The following is a 23,532-nucleotide window of genomic DNA, read 5'->3' on the forward strand; positions in this document are numbered from 1 at the left end:
CATTGTCTTAACATTAGCTATTTATTTTAGAAAGTGCTGTTTTACTTTGCTGTATTGGGAAAGAGTATTCGGATTTGTCTCTAAAAGATGAAATGCAGTAGACCTTGCATTTGTCTGCCTGCACTACCTCTGTGGTTTTCATTGCCCTTTAAAAAGAAAGCCTTAAAATGTTTGACAAATGTGGATGTAAATATTCTGTTGTGACAGTTCCTTCTAGTTCTTGTTTGCAGTAGTGCTTTGAAATTAAAGCAGGTGAATGGTTTTGTATTGCTGCCTGTGCCGTTGTTTTATCCAGAATTGTTCCAAAGCTACCATGATTAAATCAGGAATGCAGTAGTGAGATACTTAACTCTCTGTAGCAATTTATAGTGTGGACAGAGGAAAGGAAAAATCCACTGTTGGATTTTTTTCCTCTGATAAGCTTTAGCTATTTAAGGGTATCCTTCTGAGGGCCACGTTTCATATCAGGTCCATTTAACTGTCAGCTCAAAGCAGAATCCCCAGTGCACTGGAATTACCTCAGAAGTGCTTTGCTGCTGCACAGAGGGTTATTCTTACCACCTTCTGGAGTGTGCCTGCAGTGTCTGATACAGGGGGTGATGCAGAAGTTGTGTTTAAAAAAACCAACAGAGTAACAGAACCGCGTGAGCTCTGCCCAAGGAACAGCAAACGGGCAGTAAATGCCTGGCATTATCTTCAGAGTGGCCTTAGACCCCCCCCACCCTTCAGGTGAAGTCCACGGGGGCAAGACTTAATATGGCAGTGGTGTGTCAGGCAGAAAGTCATGGCTTAACTTTTCTGGGGAGCAACTCCCTGTTTTGCTCTGGTGGAAACTTCTTTTTTTATAGTCCTTACTATTTTTAAAAAAAATGCAGGTTTGTTTTCCGCATGTATAAACAGACTGTGCTGGAATTCTGTGCATGTCTGTGCTCTCACCAGTGCCAATAGTGCAGGATTGTTATTGGAGCTGGCTTAAGTTTGGTTAAGGATTTTTCCCTCCTGGTTTGATCAGAAGCAAAGCAGCAACACACTCGTGATGATTCTGGCCTGGAGTTTTACCCAGGGTGTAGTTTATCTGCACTTTTTGCCTGTAAGTTTCTTGTAAGGCAGAACGTGTTTTGAAACTCTTTGTGTTGCCCGTGGTCTTGGAACTTGGCTGGTGAATGATGTAGAATTCTTAAAATAGTGACACAAAAGGGGGTTTTATTTTTATCATTTTATTAGATTAGGTCTTCTGTGAAATCTTCTGTAAAACAGGTGCAGAAATTCCCACTGAATATTTCTATCAGTGCTGTTATGTTCCAGGTAAATCAGCTTTTGTTATCGATGGAAACGAAAGCAAAGCAAACTCTTTTGATTTATAGGCTGCTTCTAGAACAGGCTGCTGGCACTGGTACAGTTTGTGTTTCCTGAGCACACTGGAATTTGTTTTAGAACCAATGAACAAGGGAGAATGTAACAACATAGGAGGTTTGCTCAGGGGTCGACTGGTATAAACAATGCCAAAGGCCCAGATCACACAAATGTAGTTTTCCCTGAGGTTCAAGAGAAGAGACAAAGCCATCATCTGAGAGGGGAGACTGACAGACTTCTTGAACTATCAATTATTCACAGTGTGCAGTACTGAATGCACTGTAATGATTCATTATTTTCTTGGCATTGTTTAAATGGATTTAATTTCCACAGGCTCACCTCCAACCGCAGGCAGCCTAGAATCAAGTCTATTTGTATTAGTAATAATAAAGGACATGTAGTTTGTCCCTCCAAAATGTTACCAGGCTTTTTTTTCAGGGCTGCCACTCCCCTGTGCTGCTGGAAGGACATGTGAACTCGTGTGTTACTGCCCTTCTTACCCAGCAATTCCTACATTTCAGTTCTGGCATTGCGTCCTCTGTTTGGGTTTGAAAAATGATGTCTGCAGTGACCTCGCTACAAACTAGAACCAAGTGCTGAAAGAACCTACTAACTTAATTTAGACCACAGTGCTTCTGTTCAAATCCCTTAAGCATGTTTTTTAGATTTCAAAAGCCTTACTTTTCCCCTGATGCTACTGCTCCTTAGCACATTATTGTTATTATTACAATTATTATTCTCCAAATAGGTAAATTCTCCTGCTAAATCAGTTTTTTGTTACAAGCCCATCTCTGAGTCTCTCCTGCTGCCTTTGCTGCAAATACAGCTCTCCCAGCCCTGCACCTTATTCCCTCTTTGTGGGTGTGCCCTCGCTGAGGGTGGGACCAGCTGCTGCCACATCCATACTACACATTCCAGATATGCCAAGGAATTCTTTCTCAACAGCTTCAATTTTCTCATGCTTGACTCTATCAGGAAATGAGTATTTTTTTTCAAGATTCTTTGCTGATGAAAAGCGAAAGCCTTTAAAATGCGGTTTCAGGTTGTGAACGCTGCAGCAACATTTGCCTTTTGATTGCATTTACACCCCACTGGAACACTCCGGTTTAACTCCTGATTACACCTGATGCACACAGGAAGCTGGAAGAGATCACGAGCCAGGGAATCTGAGACAGCAGGAATCTCAGCCTGGCTGCTCAAAGTTTACTGTTCAAATGCTCCACTCTGGGCTTAACTGCAAAGCCCCCCTCAAAGGCTGCGTTGAGGACCTGGTCGAGGCAGGTGGCCAGGATGAAGGTCAGGTCCTGCCGCACGTGCACCGCGATCTCCTCGAGATCCTTCTCGTTCCTCTGGGGAATGATAATTCTCTTCAGGCCAGCTCGGTGTGCTGCCAGGACTTTGTCTTTAATTCCCCCAACCTAGTAAGGGGAGGAAATAAAACCATATGTAAAAAACCATATTTAAAAACAGTCACACTAATCTAATACAGGAATTATTGCAGCATCACATCAGGAGTTAAATTTTAATGAAAGGTTCTGCCTCCCCCAGTAATTTAAGAAAGCAATTAAAAATGCAGCCACATTTGTAGCTCATTATGTGCTTTAATGAGGGAAATATGTTAATATGCTTAGTATTCTTTCTGTAACTGTTACTAACAAGGGAAAAATTAATCTAGGAGTGCAGATACAAGAGTATCAATAGTGGAAAAGTCATTACTTTTCAGGAATTTTTTTTAACTGAGGTGGCCTTCACTCCATTTTCATATGGTGTGCTGAAATCGTGTGTTAGAACAGAAGGCTTTTCAGAAAAAGGCAGTGTTAGATTTAGAGGAAAAAAGTCCTAAGGAAGCACAGTCACACAATAAATAACTTGAATTGTACAACAGAAAATGCACAGAAATGCAAACCTGTGCTCCAAGACTAGAGGGGTGCTTTGTGCCAGAACAACAGGCACTGCTCCACTGATCCACCTGGCTGGGTTGGTAATGAGTTGTAAAAAGGGGGGTTAAATTAGTTTTGCTTCGAATCACAGCTGTAGCTTCTTCCCCTGAACTCTCTTCCAATCCTAATTACAGACCATCTTGCAGAAAAAACTCGTAATTCCACAATACTTTAGAGGAGAGCAAAGCCTTGTGTTATAGCACGAAGGGCTGGGCCACAACCCCCACGGTGACCCTGCTGGGCCGGAGGTGCTGCACACCCTGCACACCCTGGGGCTGCAGCAGGGGCAGCTGCTGGCAGGAATTCAGCGACTCACAACAGCAAGATCTCAGACAATGTTCAGGAAGAAGGTAAATGTGGTTTAACATTTACAGGTACCTGATCTTTGCACCCACCTTTAACAGCAGGCAAAGTGTGGTCACTCCCTGCTGAAGACACTCTGGGGAGCTTGGGCATCTTTTCACCAGTTAATGCAGGGCCCAGGAGAACCCTGAACCACAGCCTGTCCTGTTTGGCTCCCTGTCCCCAGAACAACCTCCAGAGATCCTCCTCCTCCTCTGCTACCTCACCATGGTACCCCCTGCTTTACCCTCCTCTGCAGGACACAAAATGCTGTCTCTGTTTTCCTACTTTATCCTCCTCCTCCTCTCCATCATGTGGTATGGGATGATAACTCCCATCTCTGCTTCATCACTTGTGCCAGGCTCCACTGACACTTTACACTGTGTTTGTCTGAAAACCTTCCTTTGCCCTCGTGCTTTCATAAAAAAGCTTTTTTCCATAAAAAGCTTTATGGAAACATCTTTTGTCTGAACTGTACACAAGGAAAAACATTTAAGAAGAATCTAAAAATAGGTGCATGCAGGATGGTTTCAAGAGTAACTTATACACAGTTACTGTGAGAGCTTTAAGAAACAACTTTTCAAAGGAACCAAAGATAGTTCTGTACTGATAGTCTGAGGGAGCACATTTAGAAATTGCAATACCTATTTTGGACCCATCTTGAATTTTAAGACTTCTAGGTTTTTCTTTCTAACTAGACGTCTTAATGTGTTTTGCCCAAAAACCAAATCAAGGCTGCTTTATCTTGAAAAGCAAAGCAGGGAGAGGAGCGGGACAGCACTGCAGCAGGCTGGCTTCCATCAGCCTCCCGACTGCACCAAAGAGACTGGATTGCTGCTGAGGAATGATCCAGCAAGACCCTGCTTTTCTAAGTGCCTGTAAACAGATTTTATATCCAGAATAGGGAGAATTAATACAACTTAGCTCTTTTCTCAAATGATGCTTACTGGAAGAACAAGGCCTCTCAGTGTAATTTCTCCTGTCATGGCTACATCTGAGCACACCAGCCGCCCACTGAAGAGTGAAGCAAGACAGGTTACTATGGTAACACCAGCAGATGGTCCATCTTTTGTGACAGCTCCAGCTGGGAAGTGCAGATGGATGTCAGTGTTGTCAAGGAGATCAAAACTTCCAGAAGCTTAAGGGAAAAAAAGAATGGTTTCAATGTTAAAAATCTAAACCCATTTTGTTCCCAGTCTTTATTCTAAAAGCCCACCAAGAACTAAAAGCCTTGGCACTATTTTTTTAACAGTAGGCTGAAAGAAACAACACGATGTTGCAGACGCCCCAGAAAAAAAACAACAAAAAGAAAACCCAATGAGCTTTCCTGCATCCAGATTCCTAGAAAAAAACTGGAACACATTAACCAGTAAGCTCAGCATTTGCATGTGCTGGCAAATTCAGAGTAGGGATTAATGTAGATAAATAGAATTTTTATGTCCCAAACCATAACTGCCAATTTTCAGAGAATATACCACAGAATCAGAACTCCACAAGAACCGACAGGTAATGCCTGCAGCATTTCAGACATTAATTCCATTTTGGTTTTTAACCTATCTAAACTTCCACAAATAATGACACATACTGGACAGTTATTTGCCTATTCAGATGATGATAGAAAGCACACTTCCACAACTCCTGGGAGGTTCAAACAAAAAACCAAGAGTTAAAACGTTCTTGTCCAGAGTCCTATTGCACTGTAGTTCAACAGCTACCATACAAACCGAACATTCTCAAAATATTAAAACCTAACGACTATAAAAACATACTTTTAACAGAATCTGTGTCTTCATTTTAGATAAAAACTAGACTTCTGTACCTATGTACATCATGAGAGTACTGCTGGAAAGCTCAAGTGTAAAAATGAGTAAGAGGCAGAGTCTGCCACCACTCAGGAGAAGCACTTTGGCACCGAGGCTGTCCCAGCCTTCCAGGCTGTTGCAGGGAGAGACTGGCCATGGTGGGAGGGCCTGCAGTGACAACTCCTGTTCTGCCCACGCTGACCTGTGTGCCACCAGCTCGACAGGAATCAGGAAAGAGCTACACAAAGGAACTCTGGAGCTGATTTCACCAGCACCGATGGCTGGAAAACTTTCTCTGTTATGGCAACACTTAATGCATTTCCACAGCCAGCATGAGCAACTCCCCCCGTTACTCAGCAATGCTACAACCTGCTGGATTAGTGACTAACACCAAGTTTTAGCACACTGAATTTCCCTGCAGTATTAATCCTTGCCCTGCAGTGCTGTGGCACAGAGCCCCACACACCGTTGGTGAGCTGGAATCTCTTGGCGTTGCTCCTCAGCCAGCTGATGGCCAGATGTGCCGACTCCTTCATGACATCCCCGAGCTGCCCCGTCAGGGTGAGCTGCCCCTCCCCGTCCATGCGACTCGCTTCCACAAACATGATCTCCCCTCCCAGGGGAGTCCAAGCCAAGCCTATGGCCACTCCTGGCTGGCTGAGGCGTTCAGACACCTGAGAGAAAACACAGGAAACGGTTTAGGACCAGTCATAAAAAATCTACTGCGAAACCAATTTGATAGTTGCTGTACCCATTAAAACACAAAAGTTAAGGTAAGTGTCTGATCTCTTATTTTACCATTTAATGCAGCAGTAATTCTGGGTATGTGTAAACACTAATTACACAACTGGAGCTGTACGTGGCAGCTTAGCTCAAGGCAATGGCAAACATCTGGGTGTATCATTCTTGGAACCTTCCCTGCCCCCAAAAACACAAGAATCTTTCCCTTCAAAGGACTTCAAGTATTTAGTCAATCCTGATTGAATGTTTATGTGACTTAACCCATCTGCTAGAGGTGTATTTGCCCTGGCTGGTACTCGTGTGAAAAAGAGAGTTTTGCTCTCCAGTGTTTAAAGGTGTCTGCGCTGCCTGAACTCAGGCAACAAACACACTGATGTTCACTGCAAACATTTACAAACAATTGTGAATAACAGGAAGTGAATGTGGTGCAGGACAACTAGGAGAGAGGATGGCAAATCTGACAGACTCCCATTAGTCAGTAACTACACTTGTACCATGCTAAAGCAAAGGAAGCCACACAGCCCTTCTCCTGTGGCTCTTGGTTATCTGTGCATGTGGAACAACATCATGCCATTTGCTTTTATGAGCATAATTTAGCTAAAATGGCTGTGGTTTTTTCTAGCCTTTCAAATTTTACATAATGGTGTTTCACTTTTATGGTATCAAAATACTTCATCAAGCATTTTCACTTTCACTAACATTAGTTTCTATATTAATTCCCTGAATCTTGTTAGTTGGAGATATTTACTCTGATTATCTCAGTAACTGAGGTTAATAAAGTCAGTTCATCCTGGTCACACTGAAATCAACAACACTGGAGAATTCTCCTTTGCACTTGAGACAATCACATATTTTGGCAGCCCATTGTGGTTTCAAACATTTCAGATGTAATGAACAAAATGAGCTGTTGTCCAAACCCTCTCCCACCCCAAAGTAGCAATGAACAAGGTTTGGTGGTTTGGGGTTTTTGTTTCAGCTTTTCTGGACTGGACTCTTGTGTATCAATTCGAAACACTTTACAGACTGACTCCACTGTTTGAGAGTTCAGGGGCAGAAAACTGCAAATGTGACAACAGTTCAAAAAACAAATGGCTCTAAAGACACATCACCTCCCTCCTGCATCTCAGACCAGGCAGGAACCTCCTCCTACATTCGCAAGTAATGTGAGATTTGGTAAGAGAAACCAGATGTGTAGTAGGTGTCAGTGACCTTTCAGGTGGCAGCTTCAGAGGCCAAGCCACCTCTCCTGCTGTCCTAGAGACTGCACTACCCGCCCTGTGACCTCCTCAGCTGAGCCTCACCTGAGGCCTGGTGACAGGCAAAGGAATGGAAAATGCCCTGGCAGTTTGACATCTGCCTGCAGAAAAGATCCCTGAAAATCCCCAAACACACACACACAGACACACAGGACAGAGAGGAAAGTATGTTATATTTCATTAAACACCTGTGGAGTGGCACAGGGAGCTCCACAAGACTCAGTCACTCCTGGCACCTCTGAATCATTTCTTCTCACCCAAAGTCAGATGAATTTAAATTAGAAGAAATACTTTCTCACACTTTTTCCACAACTTCAATTAAAAATGACCTCCAGAATCAGCTGATGACTGGTCACATCTGTCAGATGATGGAGATGATTTTACTGACTTTAGGTCTTGGGTTTTGAGAATTTTTGTAGATGAGACCAACCCAGCTGTGATGTAGCTTTAATCTAAACATACCATCAGATACATTTTAGCTGCCTGGACACTGCAGAATTAAAACCTTAACACTCAGCACAGACATTTATTTTAAAACATTTACAATTGTTCCAAGATAAAGGAAAGAGACGTTGTCTGCAGTTTTGGAGTTGCTTTGTAAGTCAGTGTAATGGAAAAAAAGGTATTAAATTGCTGATTCACAATGGCATGATGAGAACCAGTTCAGTTACTCGATGGCCTTGAGCATCTTTGTTATCCTTCCCAGGTTTTCTCAACCTGACTCTACCAACCTTTTTCCAGTCTCCTCTTCTGATTCATTTCCTGGCAAATCACTGCTGGCAAAGCACATTAACAGCAGCTTCCCTCTGAGGGAGGAGGATTTCCCAGAAATATCACCACAAGACTGGTAGTTCTTTGATAAAAACCCCCACCTAAACCTGTCCTTCATCCAGGTTTTGCTTCTAAAAGAACCTCCTTTATTCCTTAATTAGAAGTGTGCCCGTCCCACGAAACAGAGCTATTATTTTATTCTTTTCCTAGAACAGGCAATTTCACTGACCTACAGCTTCTGTCCCTTCAACTTCACTCCCATTATGAGGATATAAACTAATCCTGACGGGCCTTCCTGTGGTGCCAGTAATGTTTTGTTACCTGAGCTAAAAAAAAAAAAAAAAAAAAAAATCCAAGCCAAAAATATAAATAGTTCATTATTAACACACTGGATGTGTTATAAATCCTTTCCCCCAAAAGCATGCGGTGCTGAAACATTTCATTAAATCTTTTTACACTTAAAACTGTCAAGATTATTCTTTCAAAGCCTCACTATGTGATTTATTCCAACATTTGTTCTGTGGGGCGACACATAAGATTATTTATTTCTGATAAATGAATTAATCCTACAAGTATGAGCTGAATATTCTGTCATGTCTTTGTGCTGGGAGAGCAGTGCAGAAAACAGACAAGCAAAGCACTGCAAAGGTGACAGATGAATCTCTTGTGCTCGGGTATTCCCCAAGGACAACGGATCAATTAAGTCGTGTCATGTTTTCAGTTCTATTTGCTCAGTTCTCCTCCAGGTACTGACACAGTGGCTTTGTTTCAGCTACTGAGAAATGGCAAAATGCAGGTCAAAGGTGAAGCTTTAAGGCCAGACGTGGAGAGGAAACAAACTCTGCAGACTTACACAGCAGAAAAACCACCAGCAGTCTGAAAGGCCTGCCAGAGACAGGAGCTGGGCTTACAACTTGTTTCCTCATTTCTGTCTGTTCCTTATATCTGTTCCTGCATATCCAAAAGCCTCAGTTCAGCTCAGTTCTGAAAACTGACTCATTCCTTAACAAGCACTTGCTTTCCCCTGCCTCCCCTCCATATCTTGTCCCCTTCTTGCTCTCCAAATCCCACTGGAGTCTGGGCCTCTGATCCAGGAGAAAAGAATTCTAAGAGGAAAGTTCTCAGAAGTTTGTCTCTTCTGCAAGTTTTCCCTTCAGTTCAATTTTCTCCATAACTTACTGCTTTACTGACCTTTTGTTCCACAATAAAGAAAAATTCAGTGTTTCATCAGGACAAGTTTCCTGTCACATCACTGACACTCGGTTACTTCACCCAGGCCTCAACTAAGGCAGAGAATAACTGCAATGGAAATGGTGAAAAGAGAATCCCAAACTACCAAATTCCTTTAAGTGAGGGCATTTCCACAGAATGAAGCAATGCACAGATGGGGGAGAGAAAAAAATTCTGGACTATGCCTACTGAGGAACAGAGCTGGAGGTGCCTGACTGATCATAAAGCATTTTAATAGCTGAGAGTCGCATTAACCTAAAGAATGTCTGAGAACTTCTGGTGCAAACTGAAGTGGCTTTAATACCCAAAAATGCTGACTGGCTTTAAGGAGGTATGTGGGACAGTCCTTAGCACAGCTGCTGCAGAGACAAGATTCCTGGGTTCTACTTTTGGCTTCTTTCCCAAGACCACCAAACATCCCCCAAACAAAAGCAAAGCTGTTATAAACTGAAAAAACACCACCACATTCTTAAGCACAGAACAGCTCCAGGCATCTTTGCTAACAGAAAGTCATGGCATTAGGTTATTTATGTACCACGAGCTAAAAGAAAACAAAAACTTCTTTAGGTGAAAACACACTGGCTGGAACACAAAGAAAAACAGCTCTGTTACTAAAAGAAGTTAACGTTAAAGAAGTTAAGATTGTATAAACTCAGTCAATAGCAATAAAATACACAACTAGTCAAAGCAGCCAGAAACAAGAGTCAAGCAGAAACAAATGAGGATGTTACCTCCATTTCATACAGGGGTGGCCCCAGGATATCTTTTAAAGCATGGAAATCAATTAAAATCGGCATTTCAGGTGGCAGAGCCAGGTCAGCTGTGTCACTGATGGATTCTGGTTTTGCATCTTCTGTGACATGCTCTTTGCAATCTAAGAGAAGAAAATCTAATTTAGGATTTGTAACAGTCTTTCTAGACAGAGGAGTTTTAAAAAATCATGACAGAGAAAAATAACATATTTAAAGAAATGCTCAGAAAATAAATTAAAATGTGCTTAAACCATCTTTGGTTTAAGCCATCTATGGTTTATGCCATCTATGGCATCACATTTAATTATTAAGCCTAAATACACTCTTAACTGTTCATCAAAGGAAATATTAAATCTAGAGCCCTCACAGAAATGCAACTCATCTGCTTAAATAGTAGAACACACTAAGTTCATTTAGGACTTTGCACTTTTCATCAGATTTCTGCACAGAAGCAGTATTTCATAGACTCAGAATGGTTTGGGCTGCAAGGGACATTAAAGATCATACTCCTCAGGAAGGGTTTAAACCCCTTATAAACATGTAGCTGGAGACTCCTGAATGCAATATTCTCAAGTGTCATCTAGAAGGGACCACATAAATAAAACAACAGTTATGGCTTCAGAAGTGGGCTCTTCCCTTCCTTCATTTACAGCACGATTGTATTTCTTACCTATACAATTTTCTCAGCAAAACTGCCTTAACATTTCTGTTCTCTCCACAAACATGTTTTCTGTACAAAAGGGAACTGCAGTGGGAACCTTGGAAATATCAAAGTCTCAGACCAGCCTGGTCTCAGACCAGCTTGCCCAGCCTGTTTGCATGACTGAGCTCAAGAACTCAAACATCCTCTGCAGGAGGCCCACGCTGTGCACTCACTGCAGCGACTGCACACAGAGGGAGAATGCAAGCAGGGAGTCATTTCCCCAAGGAATCTGATCCAGATGCAAAAGGCTCATTACCACTTTCTCGAGAGCCCAAAGCATTATTTTAGTGAAACATATATCAGAGAGATGAAAAATACTTGGATAATCCAGATGTTTCTAAGGTTCTGTGGCAGTTTCCCAGCAGTGCCTCCCTGCCACTGAGAAAAGCATCCTGCACACAATGGAGACATTTCTTCCCACCCCAAACACACAGGCCCGATCCACATTTAAAGCACAGTCTGTATTATACAGCAATGTATACCAGGCTTCCAGACTCCTGCACCAGACTTTGGGAAGTTACCCAAATACATTGACCACTTGAGTCAAACTTGCATTTAAACTCAAAACCATGTGTTGTTTCATTCACAGGGAGTAGAAAACTGCACTGTTATTACTGGGTTATGGAAATAATTAGGTACTTTCAAAGCCTTGGTTTCAACATAAATAGAATTCTGATTTAATCACCTTTCGTTATTAAATATTACCTATCCTAAATCTCCTTTCAGGTCTGAATTAGATAAATCATTTTTCACTCTGGGTTTCAACTGCTGTCTCATGATATGGTGCCTTAGTGCACAGCTGCTGCATTGTATTCTCAAGGCAGTTGCACTAAAATAGGAAGGAGAGTTTCACATATTTTTGTGACTACTAGAATTTCGTCTACTGTCAAAAGATTCAAGGAGTGTCTCATAAATCTTAGATAGTGTTGCAGTGAAATATCAGATGGTGTTACTGTACACAAGGATGACTCCCTGGAGAGGCTGAAAAATGACTCCCTTTGCCTTTGCTGAAGTTCATGTACAAATCCAGTGACTGATGCAAACCAACACTGCCCCACTTGCCAACTTCTTCACAAAGCTCAGGAGTCAAAGGAGCAGGAAGGCAAGACAAGGCTGCCACTGTGCTTCACTCGTGCATTTTTGGGAAGTGCTGAACACAGCTTGACAGAGCATCATCTCCCAGCATCAGCTCTGCTAGGGCAGGTACCCTCCATTTTCGGAGCCCACCATCAAACAGTGTCAAAAGCCTGATCTTTACAGAGCCCTGCAAACAGGTGCTCCTCTTGGAGTTGATAATCTGACAACCAGTATGATGATGGGAATTCTGTGATTCTCCTACCTAATGCCTCTTAACTTTTACTCCAACCCACAAGCCACAAGGCACTCAGCTGAATAAGCACAACAGGCACCACGCTACTGTTTGGATATGCTACAAACCAGACACAAATTATGTTTTAGCCAGCAAGGCAAGGCTAGAGCTTGCCCTCTCCCACACCCAACTCAGGACATGTCAAGGCACTAACTGTTCTCTCAATCCCACATCAGTAACTGACAAATGTGTATAGCAAAAATGAATTACAGGTCCTTTTTTACAGACAAAGAAAAATAAAAAAATCAAGAAATACTTCTAAATGGAACTATTAAGAGACAACAGCTTGATTAACTATTCTTCCAGAGTCATTCATTACATGAAATAAAAATTCATCATCAAGATGCACAACTGCACAAATGTCCTCTAATCAACACGAGAAAAAAATGCCAAGGAAATAAATCTAGGCTACAGATTCCATTATTTGCATCTACTTCCAAGTATTTGGAGATATTTACAAGCTTTGTTTTGAATACTTGGTTGTTTCCAACAGATAGAATGAAAACTAAACAAAAATATTTTTTAAAAGGATCCTACTGTCACACACTCCCAGCAAGGGACACAGTGTGCTAAAAATAACAGCAGTGTAAGCACCTTATTAGTACAAAATAAACCACACTTTGCAGACTGCACCATTCTATACACGTCTCATAATACACCACAGTTAAACTATAGAGCCACCTGTCCCTCGGATTCCCTTTTATTCAACACCACCTTTTTCTTACCAACAGTTTCCACTCCAGAAGTACAAAGGCAACTCTTCACAGCTCATCTCTTCTGGGCTTACTCCAAGCTGTGTGTCAACCCAAAGCACTAACATTTTGCCCTCTTCTGAAGCACTCAGATTGCTATTTTCATTTAGCTTTGGTAAGTTGCAAGTCCAGTACTAATTTTAACAGTGTATAATTTTAACACCGTAAATACCTAAGTTGCAAGTACAGTGCTAATTTTGACATGGTAAATACCTCTCTTGCAGGATTGAGATGTCTAATACAGTTCCTTTTTGTTATTTGCCTTAATAATAAAGTGTTTCTTCTTACAGTACCATGAGTTGTGCTCTGAACCTACCTTTCATTTATTTTATCAGAAGGCCTGGAGAGCAGAATGACAATTTCTTTTTATTCAGCAATTGCACTGAACCTTTGAAGCACATTTTAGACACAGCTGCCCTTCAATACAAGGAAATACTTTAAAAACGTGCCCCTGATATTGCCTGGTGCTTGTGAGCCTGCCCACCACAGCACAGAGGCTCCGTGTTCAGGTCCAAGAGCAAGTCCAGGTATCCCAGAAGCATCAGCAAACTCAGTGTTTGTCTTCAGAAAAGTCCATCACAGAGGAGAGAAGGTGCACATAATAGAAATGGAAAGCATTAATAAATACACCTTAAAAGCTCTTCTTTTAATGTAGGTGAAATGATTTAAACTTGCAGGATCATTCACAGCCACTGCTACTGTGAGAGTTCACTGTTATTAAGCCATACATTCAGAGAAAACTGAGCTGAATCCGCTTAAGCAAACACAGCCAAAATCAATCTTTTGCTATTACAGCTTCCACAGACACTGTGATGACCTCAGAAAACTCAACAAGATAAAAGAAGATTCAATTTTCAGAAGGGAAATACTGAGCTAGGAAAAAAAGGCAAGGTAAAGCTGACAGACCATCAAGAAACAGATTTTCAGAGACAGATTACTTTGTACTGTGGGTAAAATTCTTCTTCAAATACCCCTCTAATTAATACCACTGCTTGTACAAATATTGACTATATTTCCTCCCCGGGGATTTACTCTCTAAAAGGAGTGGGCACCATTCAGACCTGTACACTGCCTTGTTTGAAAGGAACAGATAATGATTCTCCTTATTTGTCCTTCTCTAATCCAGACCAGAACTATTCCAGCTCTATAGATGTTAGAATCTATAGTTTTTTTCCACATCAACTAAATTGGGAAGTATTTCACAATATCACATCAATAGAGAGGGCTCTGTTTAGTATTTTAAGTTTGTGAATATCCTGGAGCAAAAATAATCAACCATTCTGCAGTTTTGGCTTTCCAGGATCCTCTGACAGACTGGAAGGACTTCTCATCTCAAAGCATCACCTGAACTCACTTCAGTCCTTAAAAAACAAAGGAAGCACCCAACACCCTCCTTGCCAGGTTTTAATAGACTAAGACCTGTCCACATTTTAAAGGTCCAACTTCAGGTTTGGATTTTGTCCTTTCACGTTTCACACTGACCTTACGCTGAGGGCTCCTGCAGACACCCAGCGCTGCAATGAGCACTCTGAAGCTGCAGCAGAAACTGCTGTGTACAGTGACACCCTCCACCAGCAACTGGCTGAACACAAGCACCACCATCTACACTCTCCATGGTATCCTTCAGCAGACACTGCGTGGATGTTCGTTTTCATTCAAGAGAACCCTCATGTGGGGATGAAGAAGGGAGCAGGCACCAGCTGCACAGGAACTGGACTATGGGCCCTTCTTCCTTCCCCCCTCTATCTCAAGACTAGAAAGGGATCTGCCTTTACTGGTGGAGCAGTGAGCTGAGTATTTGCACTGTTGGAGAATTTCATGTTTAGTTTTCTTCAGTCTGTTGGATGACTGGCAATGATAAAACACGGTATACACGGGAAACAAGAACAGATTTACTGATGTTCAGAAGTTACCAAAGCTCCGAGGGTTCAAATAAGTGTAGTCTTAAAAAACACACACAAAGAGCCTCCAAACCTTTCTCATTTCAAAGGTCTTCAAGCAGACAATTATTTCAGAGTACAAAATAACAGGATTGAGTTCTGAGCCAGTAGAGCAAGCACAGCACAGTTAAAGAACCTCTTTAAATACAATAACTATGTTTGACTTGGTTTTTCATTCAGGAAAATAAGTGAAAGGTTTGCATAAAAAACCACAAAAATATACGTAAATCATAACTGCATCCCTAAGATACAAAACAGATCCATTGTACTTCTCAATTATCAACTTGGCAGGCTGAAATTATGTCCCAAGTCACAATTCAGCACTACTTGAACCATGCACAATAATAATGTCACACTATTCTCAATGCTTTTGAGAACACCCTTTAAAGAAGCATAAACAAGGAGAAGAAGTTGTTAAATTAGCTTCTTAGTGACTATATTAGAAGTTCCCTTTTTAATAAACGATGCAAAAGATACAGACCTTCTCCTTCCCCCACTTCTGGACGCTCTGGCTTTGTCTCTTTGTGCTGTCCTTCTGCCACTTTCACCGCCACTGCCCTGCAGATGGCTCCCAGCTTCCGGTCCAGAGCCCGCACTCCTGCCTCCCTGGTGTACCTGCAGCACAGACAACAGCCTTACTGCTGGGGGTTCTCTGCAAGACAGATCTTTGCAATGCAAACACACTTTCTTACTAAAAACACATCCAAATAAAAGGAGACGTGAAGGCAGTGAAACCTTGGACCACTTTAATAAACAATGGTGTCAACAATTGTAGCCTCACTCGGAAAGCAAGAGCAAGGAATTCTCTACAGAAGGAAGGATGGTTCCCTTTATACAGCAGTGACACAAAGCCAAAGAAAGAAGAATTCCATAATTTACCAACTGGTGAACTCCTGAAGCTATTAAGGACAATAGGTTATCACACTATGAATTGATTTACTAGTTACAAAAAAAAGAAGTTACTTAAACTGAAAGCAATGAACAGACTTACCTGGTAATTATATCCAAAGTGGTTACTTGGGGAATCTGTATCTGCTGTGGAGTCAGGCCATGTTGTTCAAGCTGTTTAGGAATCAAGTGTCTATGTGCAATTTCAATTTTTTCTTCTTGTGTGTATCCTTCAAAGAAAAAGCATGTATTTATTAATCTTTTTGCTTACACACTACAATATAATCAAATTCTTACCTTTTATAATTGTATCTGATTGCATTTAACAAAAACCACCCCCAGCTATAATTTAAAAGGCTGTTGGTATGATCCTTGATGGTGATTCATAACTTCACATGAACAAGAACAGAATTTTAGTTTTTCAAAGACCCCTTTCTTCATTAGAATATTAAAAAGAGGCATCAGCAACAGGCTATTAGAACAGAAACAAATCAGTGAATGAAAGTATCATTTCAGAATGTATCAGTGTATCACCACAGACCTGGTACTGAATTTTCCTAAGGGCAATGCCAAGTGTCATTCTCATGACAGAGCCCACAACAGAGGCATCCTGCCAAGTCTCTTAATGATCCTGGCCAGGCACTTCAGATTCCTGGCAGGCTTTCCTTAAGGAACTGCCCTTCATTTCAGGAAAAACACCCTGATTATCTGGGGATTCGCAATAGTCACTTCAATGAAAACACTGCAGTTACCTGGAACTTGGATAATTTCCATTCTGTCCAGCAGAGCAGGTGGGATTGTAGCTGTAGTGTTGGCTGTAGCTATAAAAAGGACTTGGGACAGATCAAAGGCTACGTTTAAGTAGTGATCGGTGAAACTGTGATTTTGTTCTGGATCCAACACCTTGACAAGAGTGAACACAAAAGAGATGCAATTGCTCAATTAGAATAAATAAAACATGTACATATTTATTATATTCCATTTGAATCTGTCAAATCTGCCTTTACGTTCACAGAATATGTTATGAACATACTAAAGCCTGGCCTCGCTCGGATGAGTCTGTGATTACATTTCCCACCACACGCAAACCAAAAGTTGTTGTTTCCCCTTCAGTTGTTTCTTCCCCTTTCCAAAGACGGCTGCAGCACTGCTCCAGCCCTCCACTACCTCCCACAAGCTCTACCTCCATGTACACATGGCAGGGAGTGGCCCTTCAAGGACTCTCAGCAACCTTGGAAAAGCAGCCCACGTGGTCTCATGGAATAAGCAGAATTTTCTCAAGTAATCCCTGACTCTGATCTTCATCTGGGGCTGGGAGCTCTTCTCACTCTGAGCACACCAACCTGTGAGACCTCCCTGTGGATAATACCACAATCCCAGCCTTTTCTGCTGTCCCTGAATCACTTGCCCTGCTCATTCAGCTTTGGCCAGCCTTTTACTGCCGGAGGAGCACAAGATCTCACTGCCCATGACATCCCATGCAAGCCTCGACCCCTGCTGAGCCCTGGCTTGCCTAACACAATCTTGGCATTTTTGTGGGTTTTTTTCCCCAAAAAAAAAATCAGAGACAAAATTAAACAAGCACAAATAAGCTGGTTTTGCACTTCAGGTGATAAATATTCAATACATATGTGAAACAAAATGGTACTAAGATGCTGGTTTGTGTTTTTGTAACAGAGCCACAAATGGTAAGTTCATTGTATACAGCAATGTTCACTTGGCTTCTTATCACCTGTGAACCACCTTCACTTCACAACCCCTTAAAATACTGCCACACTTTTCCTCCCCAAATGATGAATTATCAGTGCTACACCAACATGAATAATTCTCACATTACAAATAATGGGACCTGTGCATCTCCTGAGAAATAGCACACCACTGTCAAAATAATTTATCTGCCTACACCCAAATGAATGCACACGACTTGAATTATAGACAAGAACAGTGATGATAACGAGAAAAAAAACTGAACTTGAGCTTAGATGGTCATAAAGGAAACAACTCTGAATTTTCATTACTCTTAAATTCTTTCTGTTCAGGCTTTGAAAAGTGAAAAAAAAAAATCTTTAGAAAAGAATTACAATCAGAGCAAACTAGGAAAATACTGTTTTTACAGAATGCCAGAAACACAGCAGAGCTTCTTAAAAAACAGGATAAATTCTGATTTCATTCTGAAGTACTGCACAGATTTAAGAGCAGTATTTGGAAATGTATTGCAACTGTAATAAAACACGAGTTACACGTTCCCCTGAAGAGTGAAATCTTAAAACACACCAAAGCAAACGCCTAAATTCTAAGCCCAAGGCTGGAGCTCAGTGAATGCCATTGTTCACGGGCTGTAAGCTACTCAAAAGCTTTTCTTACCCTCTTCAGCAAGCAGCTGCTGTCATTTACTCCCTTCTTTACCAGTGAAGGCAAAGGCCTTGAAGTCTCCTGACAAGCCAAGTCCACTGATGCATAATTCACTCAGTTAGAGATGTCCCTCACCTCCACTAGCCCTACAGTCCAGCCCTAAAATACAGCGAGACACAACAACAGGCAGTGAATCCAAGCACAGCATCTACAAATTGCTTTCAAAGAAAGCAGATCTGCATCAAGTATCAGTTGCCTTTTCAAAGTCTACTCTTGCAAATTTTTCAAAACTGATTTAAACAGCAAATCCTAATTCAGCTTTACCTTCCCTTTTTCTTAACACTGATAACAGTTTTTCCACAGAATTCCAGTCTATTACCTGAAGTATCTGCAACTACTTCCAAAGCTGCTGGAAAACAATGTATTCTGACAGACCAAACTGGTATTTTATCACATTAATTTACAGGCATGTTTCTCTCCTTCTCCTAGTCTACAACCAGAAATCCTTATGAATCCTACTAAATGCCAAGCTGGTGATTATATTATTTACAAAGATACACAAAATACTGATGCTGTACTCATATGCAAACAAAACTATCCAACAGAGGTAAATGAAACCGTAATCCAAGCCAACTCAGATTATATCTAAAAATGTGAATTATCTGAGATTTTTTAATAACTAATAGAGTTTCTCTGGACTCACACTTCTTTGTCATGGTAACTATTTCTTAGAATAAGACATAAAACAGTATCACGCCTATGCATTTCAAACGGATTTTCCAAAACAAATAGAACTGTTCTTCAGTGAGGTATCTGTGCTAAAGTTCGAGTTCAAAGTTTTCAAAGATACTCGACTAATACAAAAATATTAAGTACAAAAAGAACATTCAGTGCACAAAACTTCTTGGCTAATTTACGGCCAACAGCTCACATGCACACAAAGACTTCTCTGTAACAGCTTTTTATTACCACAAAATCCAGAATAAGTTCCATGAACATTTAATTGCCTGGCTCTGCTCCTGGTTTAATTTTCCTGCATACAAATAGTCACTATCAGGCATTTGGATCCATTTCTGTTTTCTTCTGGTTTTTAACAGAGGTCATCTAAATTTAGACTAAAATATTCCCTTGTTAATGAACAGTAACTGGAAAGAGGAAGACATTCTGTCTTGCTTAAGCAACAATTCTGCAGAAGCATTAGAACCAAACACATATCTGGCAATTATCAAACATCAAGCTTTGCTTCCCAGCTCACAAGGTTATGGCAATTTTCTCCTTGAATATATCCCATTGTAGACAGGGATAATTTAACACACCAACCCATCAGGGAAAAACGGATGTGCCTTTTATACTTAATGATGGCACTCACCAAACAACAAGCAGCAGTGTGGAAAACAAATGTACCAGTTAGGTGACCACCAACTACTGTTTGCTCTCCTGCATAATAGCCACCTTTGCTTGTTCCAGATGGACTTCCCAACAACGCAAACCACAAAAAGCAGATGAAAATTAAGCTATTATGTCCAGACATGAGTTCTCCATTAGAAGAGGTAAAGCACCTGCTTCAGGATGTTTAGCCAGCAGTAGAGGGATATACAGATCTCACAGGGGAGCAGCCCAGACATGGTTAATAGAGCAATTACTTCTCCAGATGCAACTAATGGTCAATTAGAAACGGCTTACACAGAGATTGCAGCCCAGGCAGACAGTTGGAAGCAAACCTGATGAGCCTCAGCTGGAAAAATCCAGGGCAAGAGCTGAGCTGAATATCACTGAGAAGGTGGTTTTCAAATATGGAAAACAGAAACATCTCAAAGCAACCAAAATTCAAACACAACTAATTAAAAAAGAAATTTTATTTGCCCTCATGAACTTGACATGATGAAAGAAGAACACAATTGTTCTCTACTGCAGGACAGGGAAGGAAAATAAATTAGAAACAGCAGCAAAGGTTGAATAAAATTAACAATGTAGATCTTCTAAGAAATGCCAAATCATTGAGGTGTTACTGATTTTCACTGCCTCACAAACAACAGCCAGCAAACAAAATTTGATTTTCAGGTATATTTATCCATGCATTGACTAGACTGAGGAGAGCTTAGTTCAAACATCCAGAGGACAAATGACAAAAGAAATATCAGCAAACCCAGACACAGAGCTCATTACCACCAAGAGTAAATAAAATCCCATGAGCGAAAACAGAAGGAAAATGCCTGTGAGTATTTGTTACACTCTCCTGCTTGTTTTCCTTGCATTTTGAGGCTTTTTGTGCACCCTAGAAAAGTGTACTACACATGTGAGAAATACCCAGGTAAAGGACCATAACTGTCATTTTTAAAAGCTGAAGAAGTGAAGCCATGCCATTTTCTAGCACATTTAAATTACTGCTAGTTCATGTTAACATGCAAAGATCAAAACAGAGCTCTCAAACCACAGCCTGCTCATACTCTGATTTTCAAAGAACTAGTTGGCCTTGTCAAAACAGTAATTTTGCAGTCTAGCAGGAAGAAAATAATGACGTCTGTAGAATGCCAATTGACATTTCATTTGCAGAATGTCACACACCATCCAGATGAGCTCATGACACCTTAAGTAGAATTTTTCATATTTAAATCACTGCATTAAGCGCTGTCAGTCAAAAGAGTTATTAGAATTACTCTAGGCAAACATTATCAGAACCACTTTCATCCCCACCTACCAAAGCTACCACACCTTAAGTCTGACAACTGAGATGCTTCTGGGATATCATGTCACACTCCAGAAAATAGAAGTCAGAAAGAACGTTTTGACAACTCATTACTGCTCTCAGCTACGTGACAAATGAAGCTTGCAAGGCTCAGGTCTCAATTCATCTTCTTCATAATCACTCCAGTTTCAGCCTCCTGAAAACCTAACAGCTAACCTAATCAGTAACATCTCAACACGTAGAGGGATTTACAAAATATTCCAACAGTATCTCATTTGCCAGGCCTGAATTGGATCTCCTGGATTTTACTTGTGTCTTTAAGCAAGGCAACTTTAAAATCTCTAAAACCTTTGTGATAAAATAACTATACCATGGAATTCAAAATTAGATACATTTATATCTTAGTCCAAACCCCAGAATTTCAGAAAAAATGCACTCATGGAAAAACTCCCTCTCATGGAAAGCTAAGACTCACCTCACCATAATCAGTCATGGAGTGGGGATCTGTGACTTAAATGAAAAGTTAAGTTTAGAAAGTTAATTACAACTCTAATTAAAGAAACGCTCCTAAAAGAACATGCAACTAGTCCATATGGACGGTCCACTGGATAAAATGCTTAGCTCCAGTATAAGCTGATAACATCAAAACCTTCAAAAATACATTAAAACTGTTCCAAGAAAGAAAACGAAAACCTGAAAAAGTCTGGCTGCTCTACACTTGTTTCTCAGCTAACAACATTTGGTCATTAAAAACCAATGTCCTGAAGTCCCCCAAGTAAATAATGTTTAAGGCTTGAACAGTATTTAAATATACCAAACACCCCAAAATCCACCCTTGTGTTTAAGTACAGCTCAGTGAGATTTATGGTATCCTATATAGCTGTGACAGCACTTGCATTGTGCCCAAGTAATGGACAGAAATCAAACGATGTCAGAACTCAGGAGCTGATGTTTGAATAACAAAGCTGACACTGTCAGGTCATCCCTTTGCGCGGCGAATCTTCTGAGGCCGTCCGGGATTTTAATTCTTCTTTTTTTTAATACAAATGAAACCAAGCTTGCAATTTACCACCTCTTACCTCAAGCAAGGCTGCTGCAGGATCCCCCTGCAAGCTCTTGGCCAGTTTATCAACCTCATCCAGCAGGAAGACGGGGTTGTTGACCCCCACAGTCTTGAGGCCGTTGATGATCCTGCCGGGCATGCTGCCCACGTAGGTGCGCCTGGGGGGAGGAAAGCACAGGGAATCAGGGCTGAGCTGGGAACGGGGCAGGAACAGCAGGGGAAACCAAACTCAAAGGAAAACACCAGAACAAGCTGTATTGCAACAGTTCTTGCCTTTTCTGCAAAACTTTTGGGAACTAGTTGATAAAAATGTGCAATATACAACTGAATTAATACAAGCAGTTTTAGCAGCAGGTGAAAATCTGAGTTCCATGGTGCACTCGTTGGTCTGCAAAGATAACCACGCGCATTAAAGTATATCCAAACTTCAATGCTTGCAAGCATTTTGCATGTGCCAGTATGGGCATCTTTGTACAGTAAGAACAAGCAGAAGCAGATTTGGGAACCTCATAACACTAGTATTTTAATAATTACAATACTGGGATTTTATCACCACAACAGAGTTCAAACAGCACATTACAAATCAGTGGAAAATTCCAATTATGCTGAACTGTCAATGTCCACTGAATATAGAGAATACTTCAATACTCAGTGAAAATAACTGTATTTACTATGTCCTTTATATATGAAAAGTTAAACAGTGCAATTTAACAAAAAAATACAAGTTTGAATTTATTCAGCAAAATCAGTAAAAACTGATTTCCACAACATACATTTTATGTGCATATATCCCCTGTGTGCTGCATTTATCACAGCCTTTTCTGCTTGTACCATAACTACTCCAAATACCATAATTAAGAGTAGGAAATTCTGGTCACTTATGAAGAAAGAGGTATATTAAGTGCTGAATTACTGGATCTCTCTCATGACCCTCACAGAGCAGACAAGCAGAACAGGCCTGCTTAGCCATATGATCTGTTTTACTACAGTCCAAAATAAACAGGATGACATTTACAAAGACGAAACCAAAAATACCATGGGAGTAATTTCAAAAGATACCAGAGACAACTTTAAATATTAAAAAACCCCCTCACAAAAGCAGAACCCAAACCACACAGCAATGGTCTTAGTTCCATGTAACATTTAACCACTGAGGAAACAAACTGCAGTTACTGTACTTAATTCTAAATCTGAGCAAAAGTAAAAAAGTTTTTAAGCCCTTCTAAGTAACCAGCAATGCAAGAGAAATTCAGTTTGCCTCCTACCACCTTCAGGAGGCAGCTGCTAAAGACAAGCAGCCAGCATGCAATGGTTTAGCCCTTCTGTGTAGAGCCTTACTCTGCAGCAAGGGAGTGGATTCCTGTCACTGAGGATTGCTCTGTGTGACAGGTATTACTGATCAAGACTCTGCATAGGGGAGCTATTACAGCATCTCCTCCTCCATCTGCACATGGACAACCTTGCCAAAAGAATGGAAGACTCTATAAAATGCTATCAGAAAAATACTAGACTGGAGCAGAGCTGAAGTTCACAGAAATCAATCATTTGCCAGTGCAACTGAAGTACCCATTCTAGCAATTTGGGCATTTCTT

General features: G+C 41.0%; 1 protein-coding gene across 1 annotated transcript in view; it reads right to left on the reverse strand.

The window, feature by feature from the left end:
• Nucleotides 1-1,201: 1,201 nt before the first annotated feature.
• Nucleotides 1,202-23,532, reverse strand: part of LONP2 (lon peptidase 2, peroxisomal) — a 31,744-nt gene continuing 9,413 nt past the window's right edge. Inside the window, exons 8-15 of the mRNA XM_027902808.1 lie at nt 21,957-22,098; nt 16,592-16,742; nt 15,943-16,069; nt 15,433-15,566; nt 10,167-10,309; nt 5,904-6,111; nt 4,583-4,773; nt 1,202-2,771 (exon numbers count right to left, since the gene is read on the reverse strand). Of these exons, the coding sequence (XP_027758609.1) occupies nt 2,550-2,771; nt 4,583-4,773; nt 5,904-6,111; nt 10,167-10,309; nt 15,433-15,566; nt 15,943-16,069; nt 16,592-16,742; nt 21,957-22,098 (1,318 nt within the window). The 3' untranslated portion in view covers nt 1,202-2,549. The remainder of the gene's footprint in view (nt 2,772-4,582; nt 4,774-5,903; nt 6,112-10,166; nt 10,310-15,432; nt 15,567-15,942; nt 16,070-16,591; nt 16,743-21,956; nt 22,099-23,532) is intronic.

Source organism: Empidonax traillii, unplaced genomic scaffold (assembly GCF_003031625.1).
Source record: "Empidonax traillii isolate 1590-97213 ecotype Southwest subspecies unplaced genomic scaffold, ASM303162v1 scaffold23:size2178997, whole genome shotgun sequence".
NCBI classification, from domain to species: Eukaryota; Metazoa; Chordata; class Aves; order Passeriformes; family Tyrannidae; genus Empidonax; species Empidonax traillii.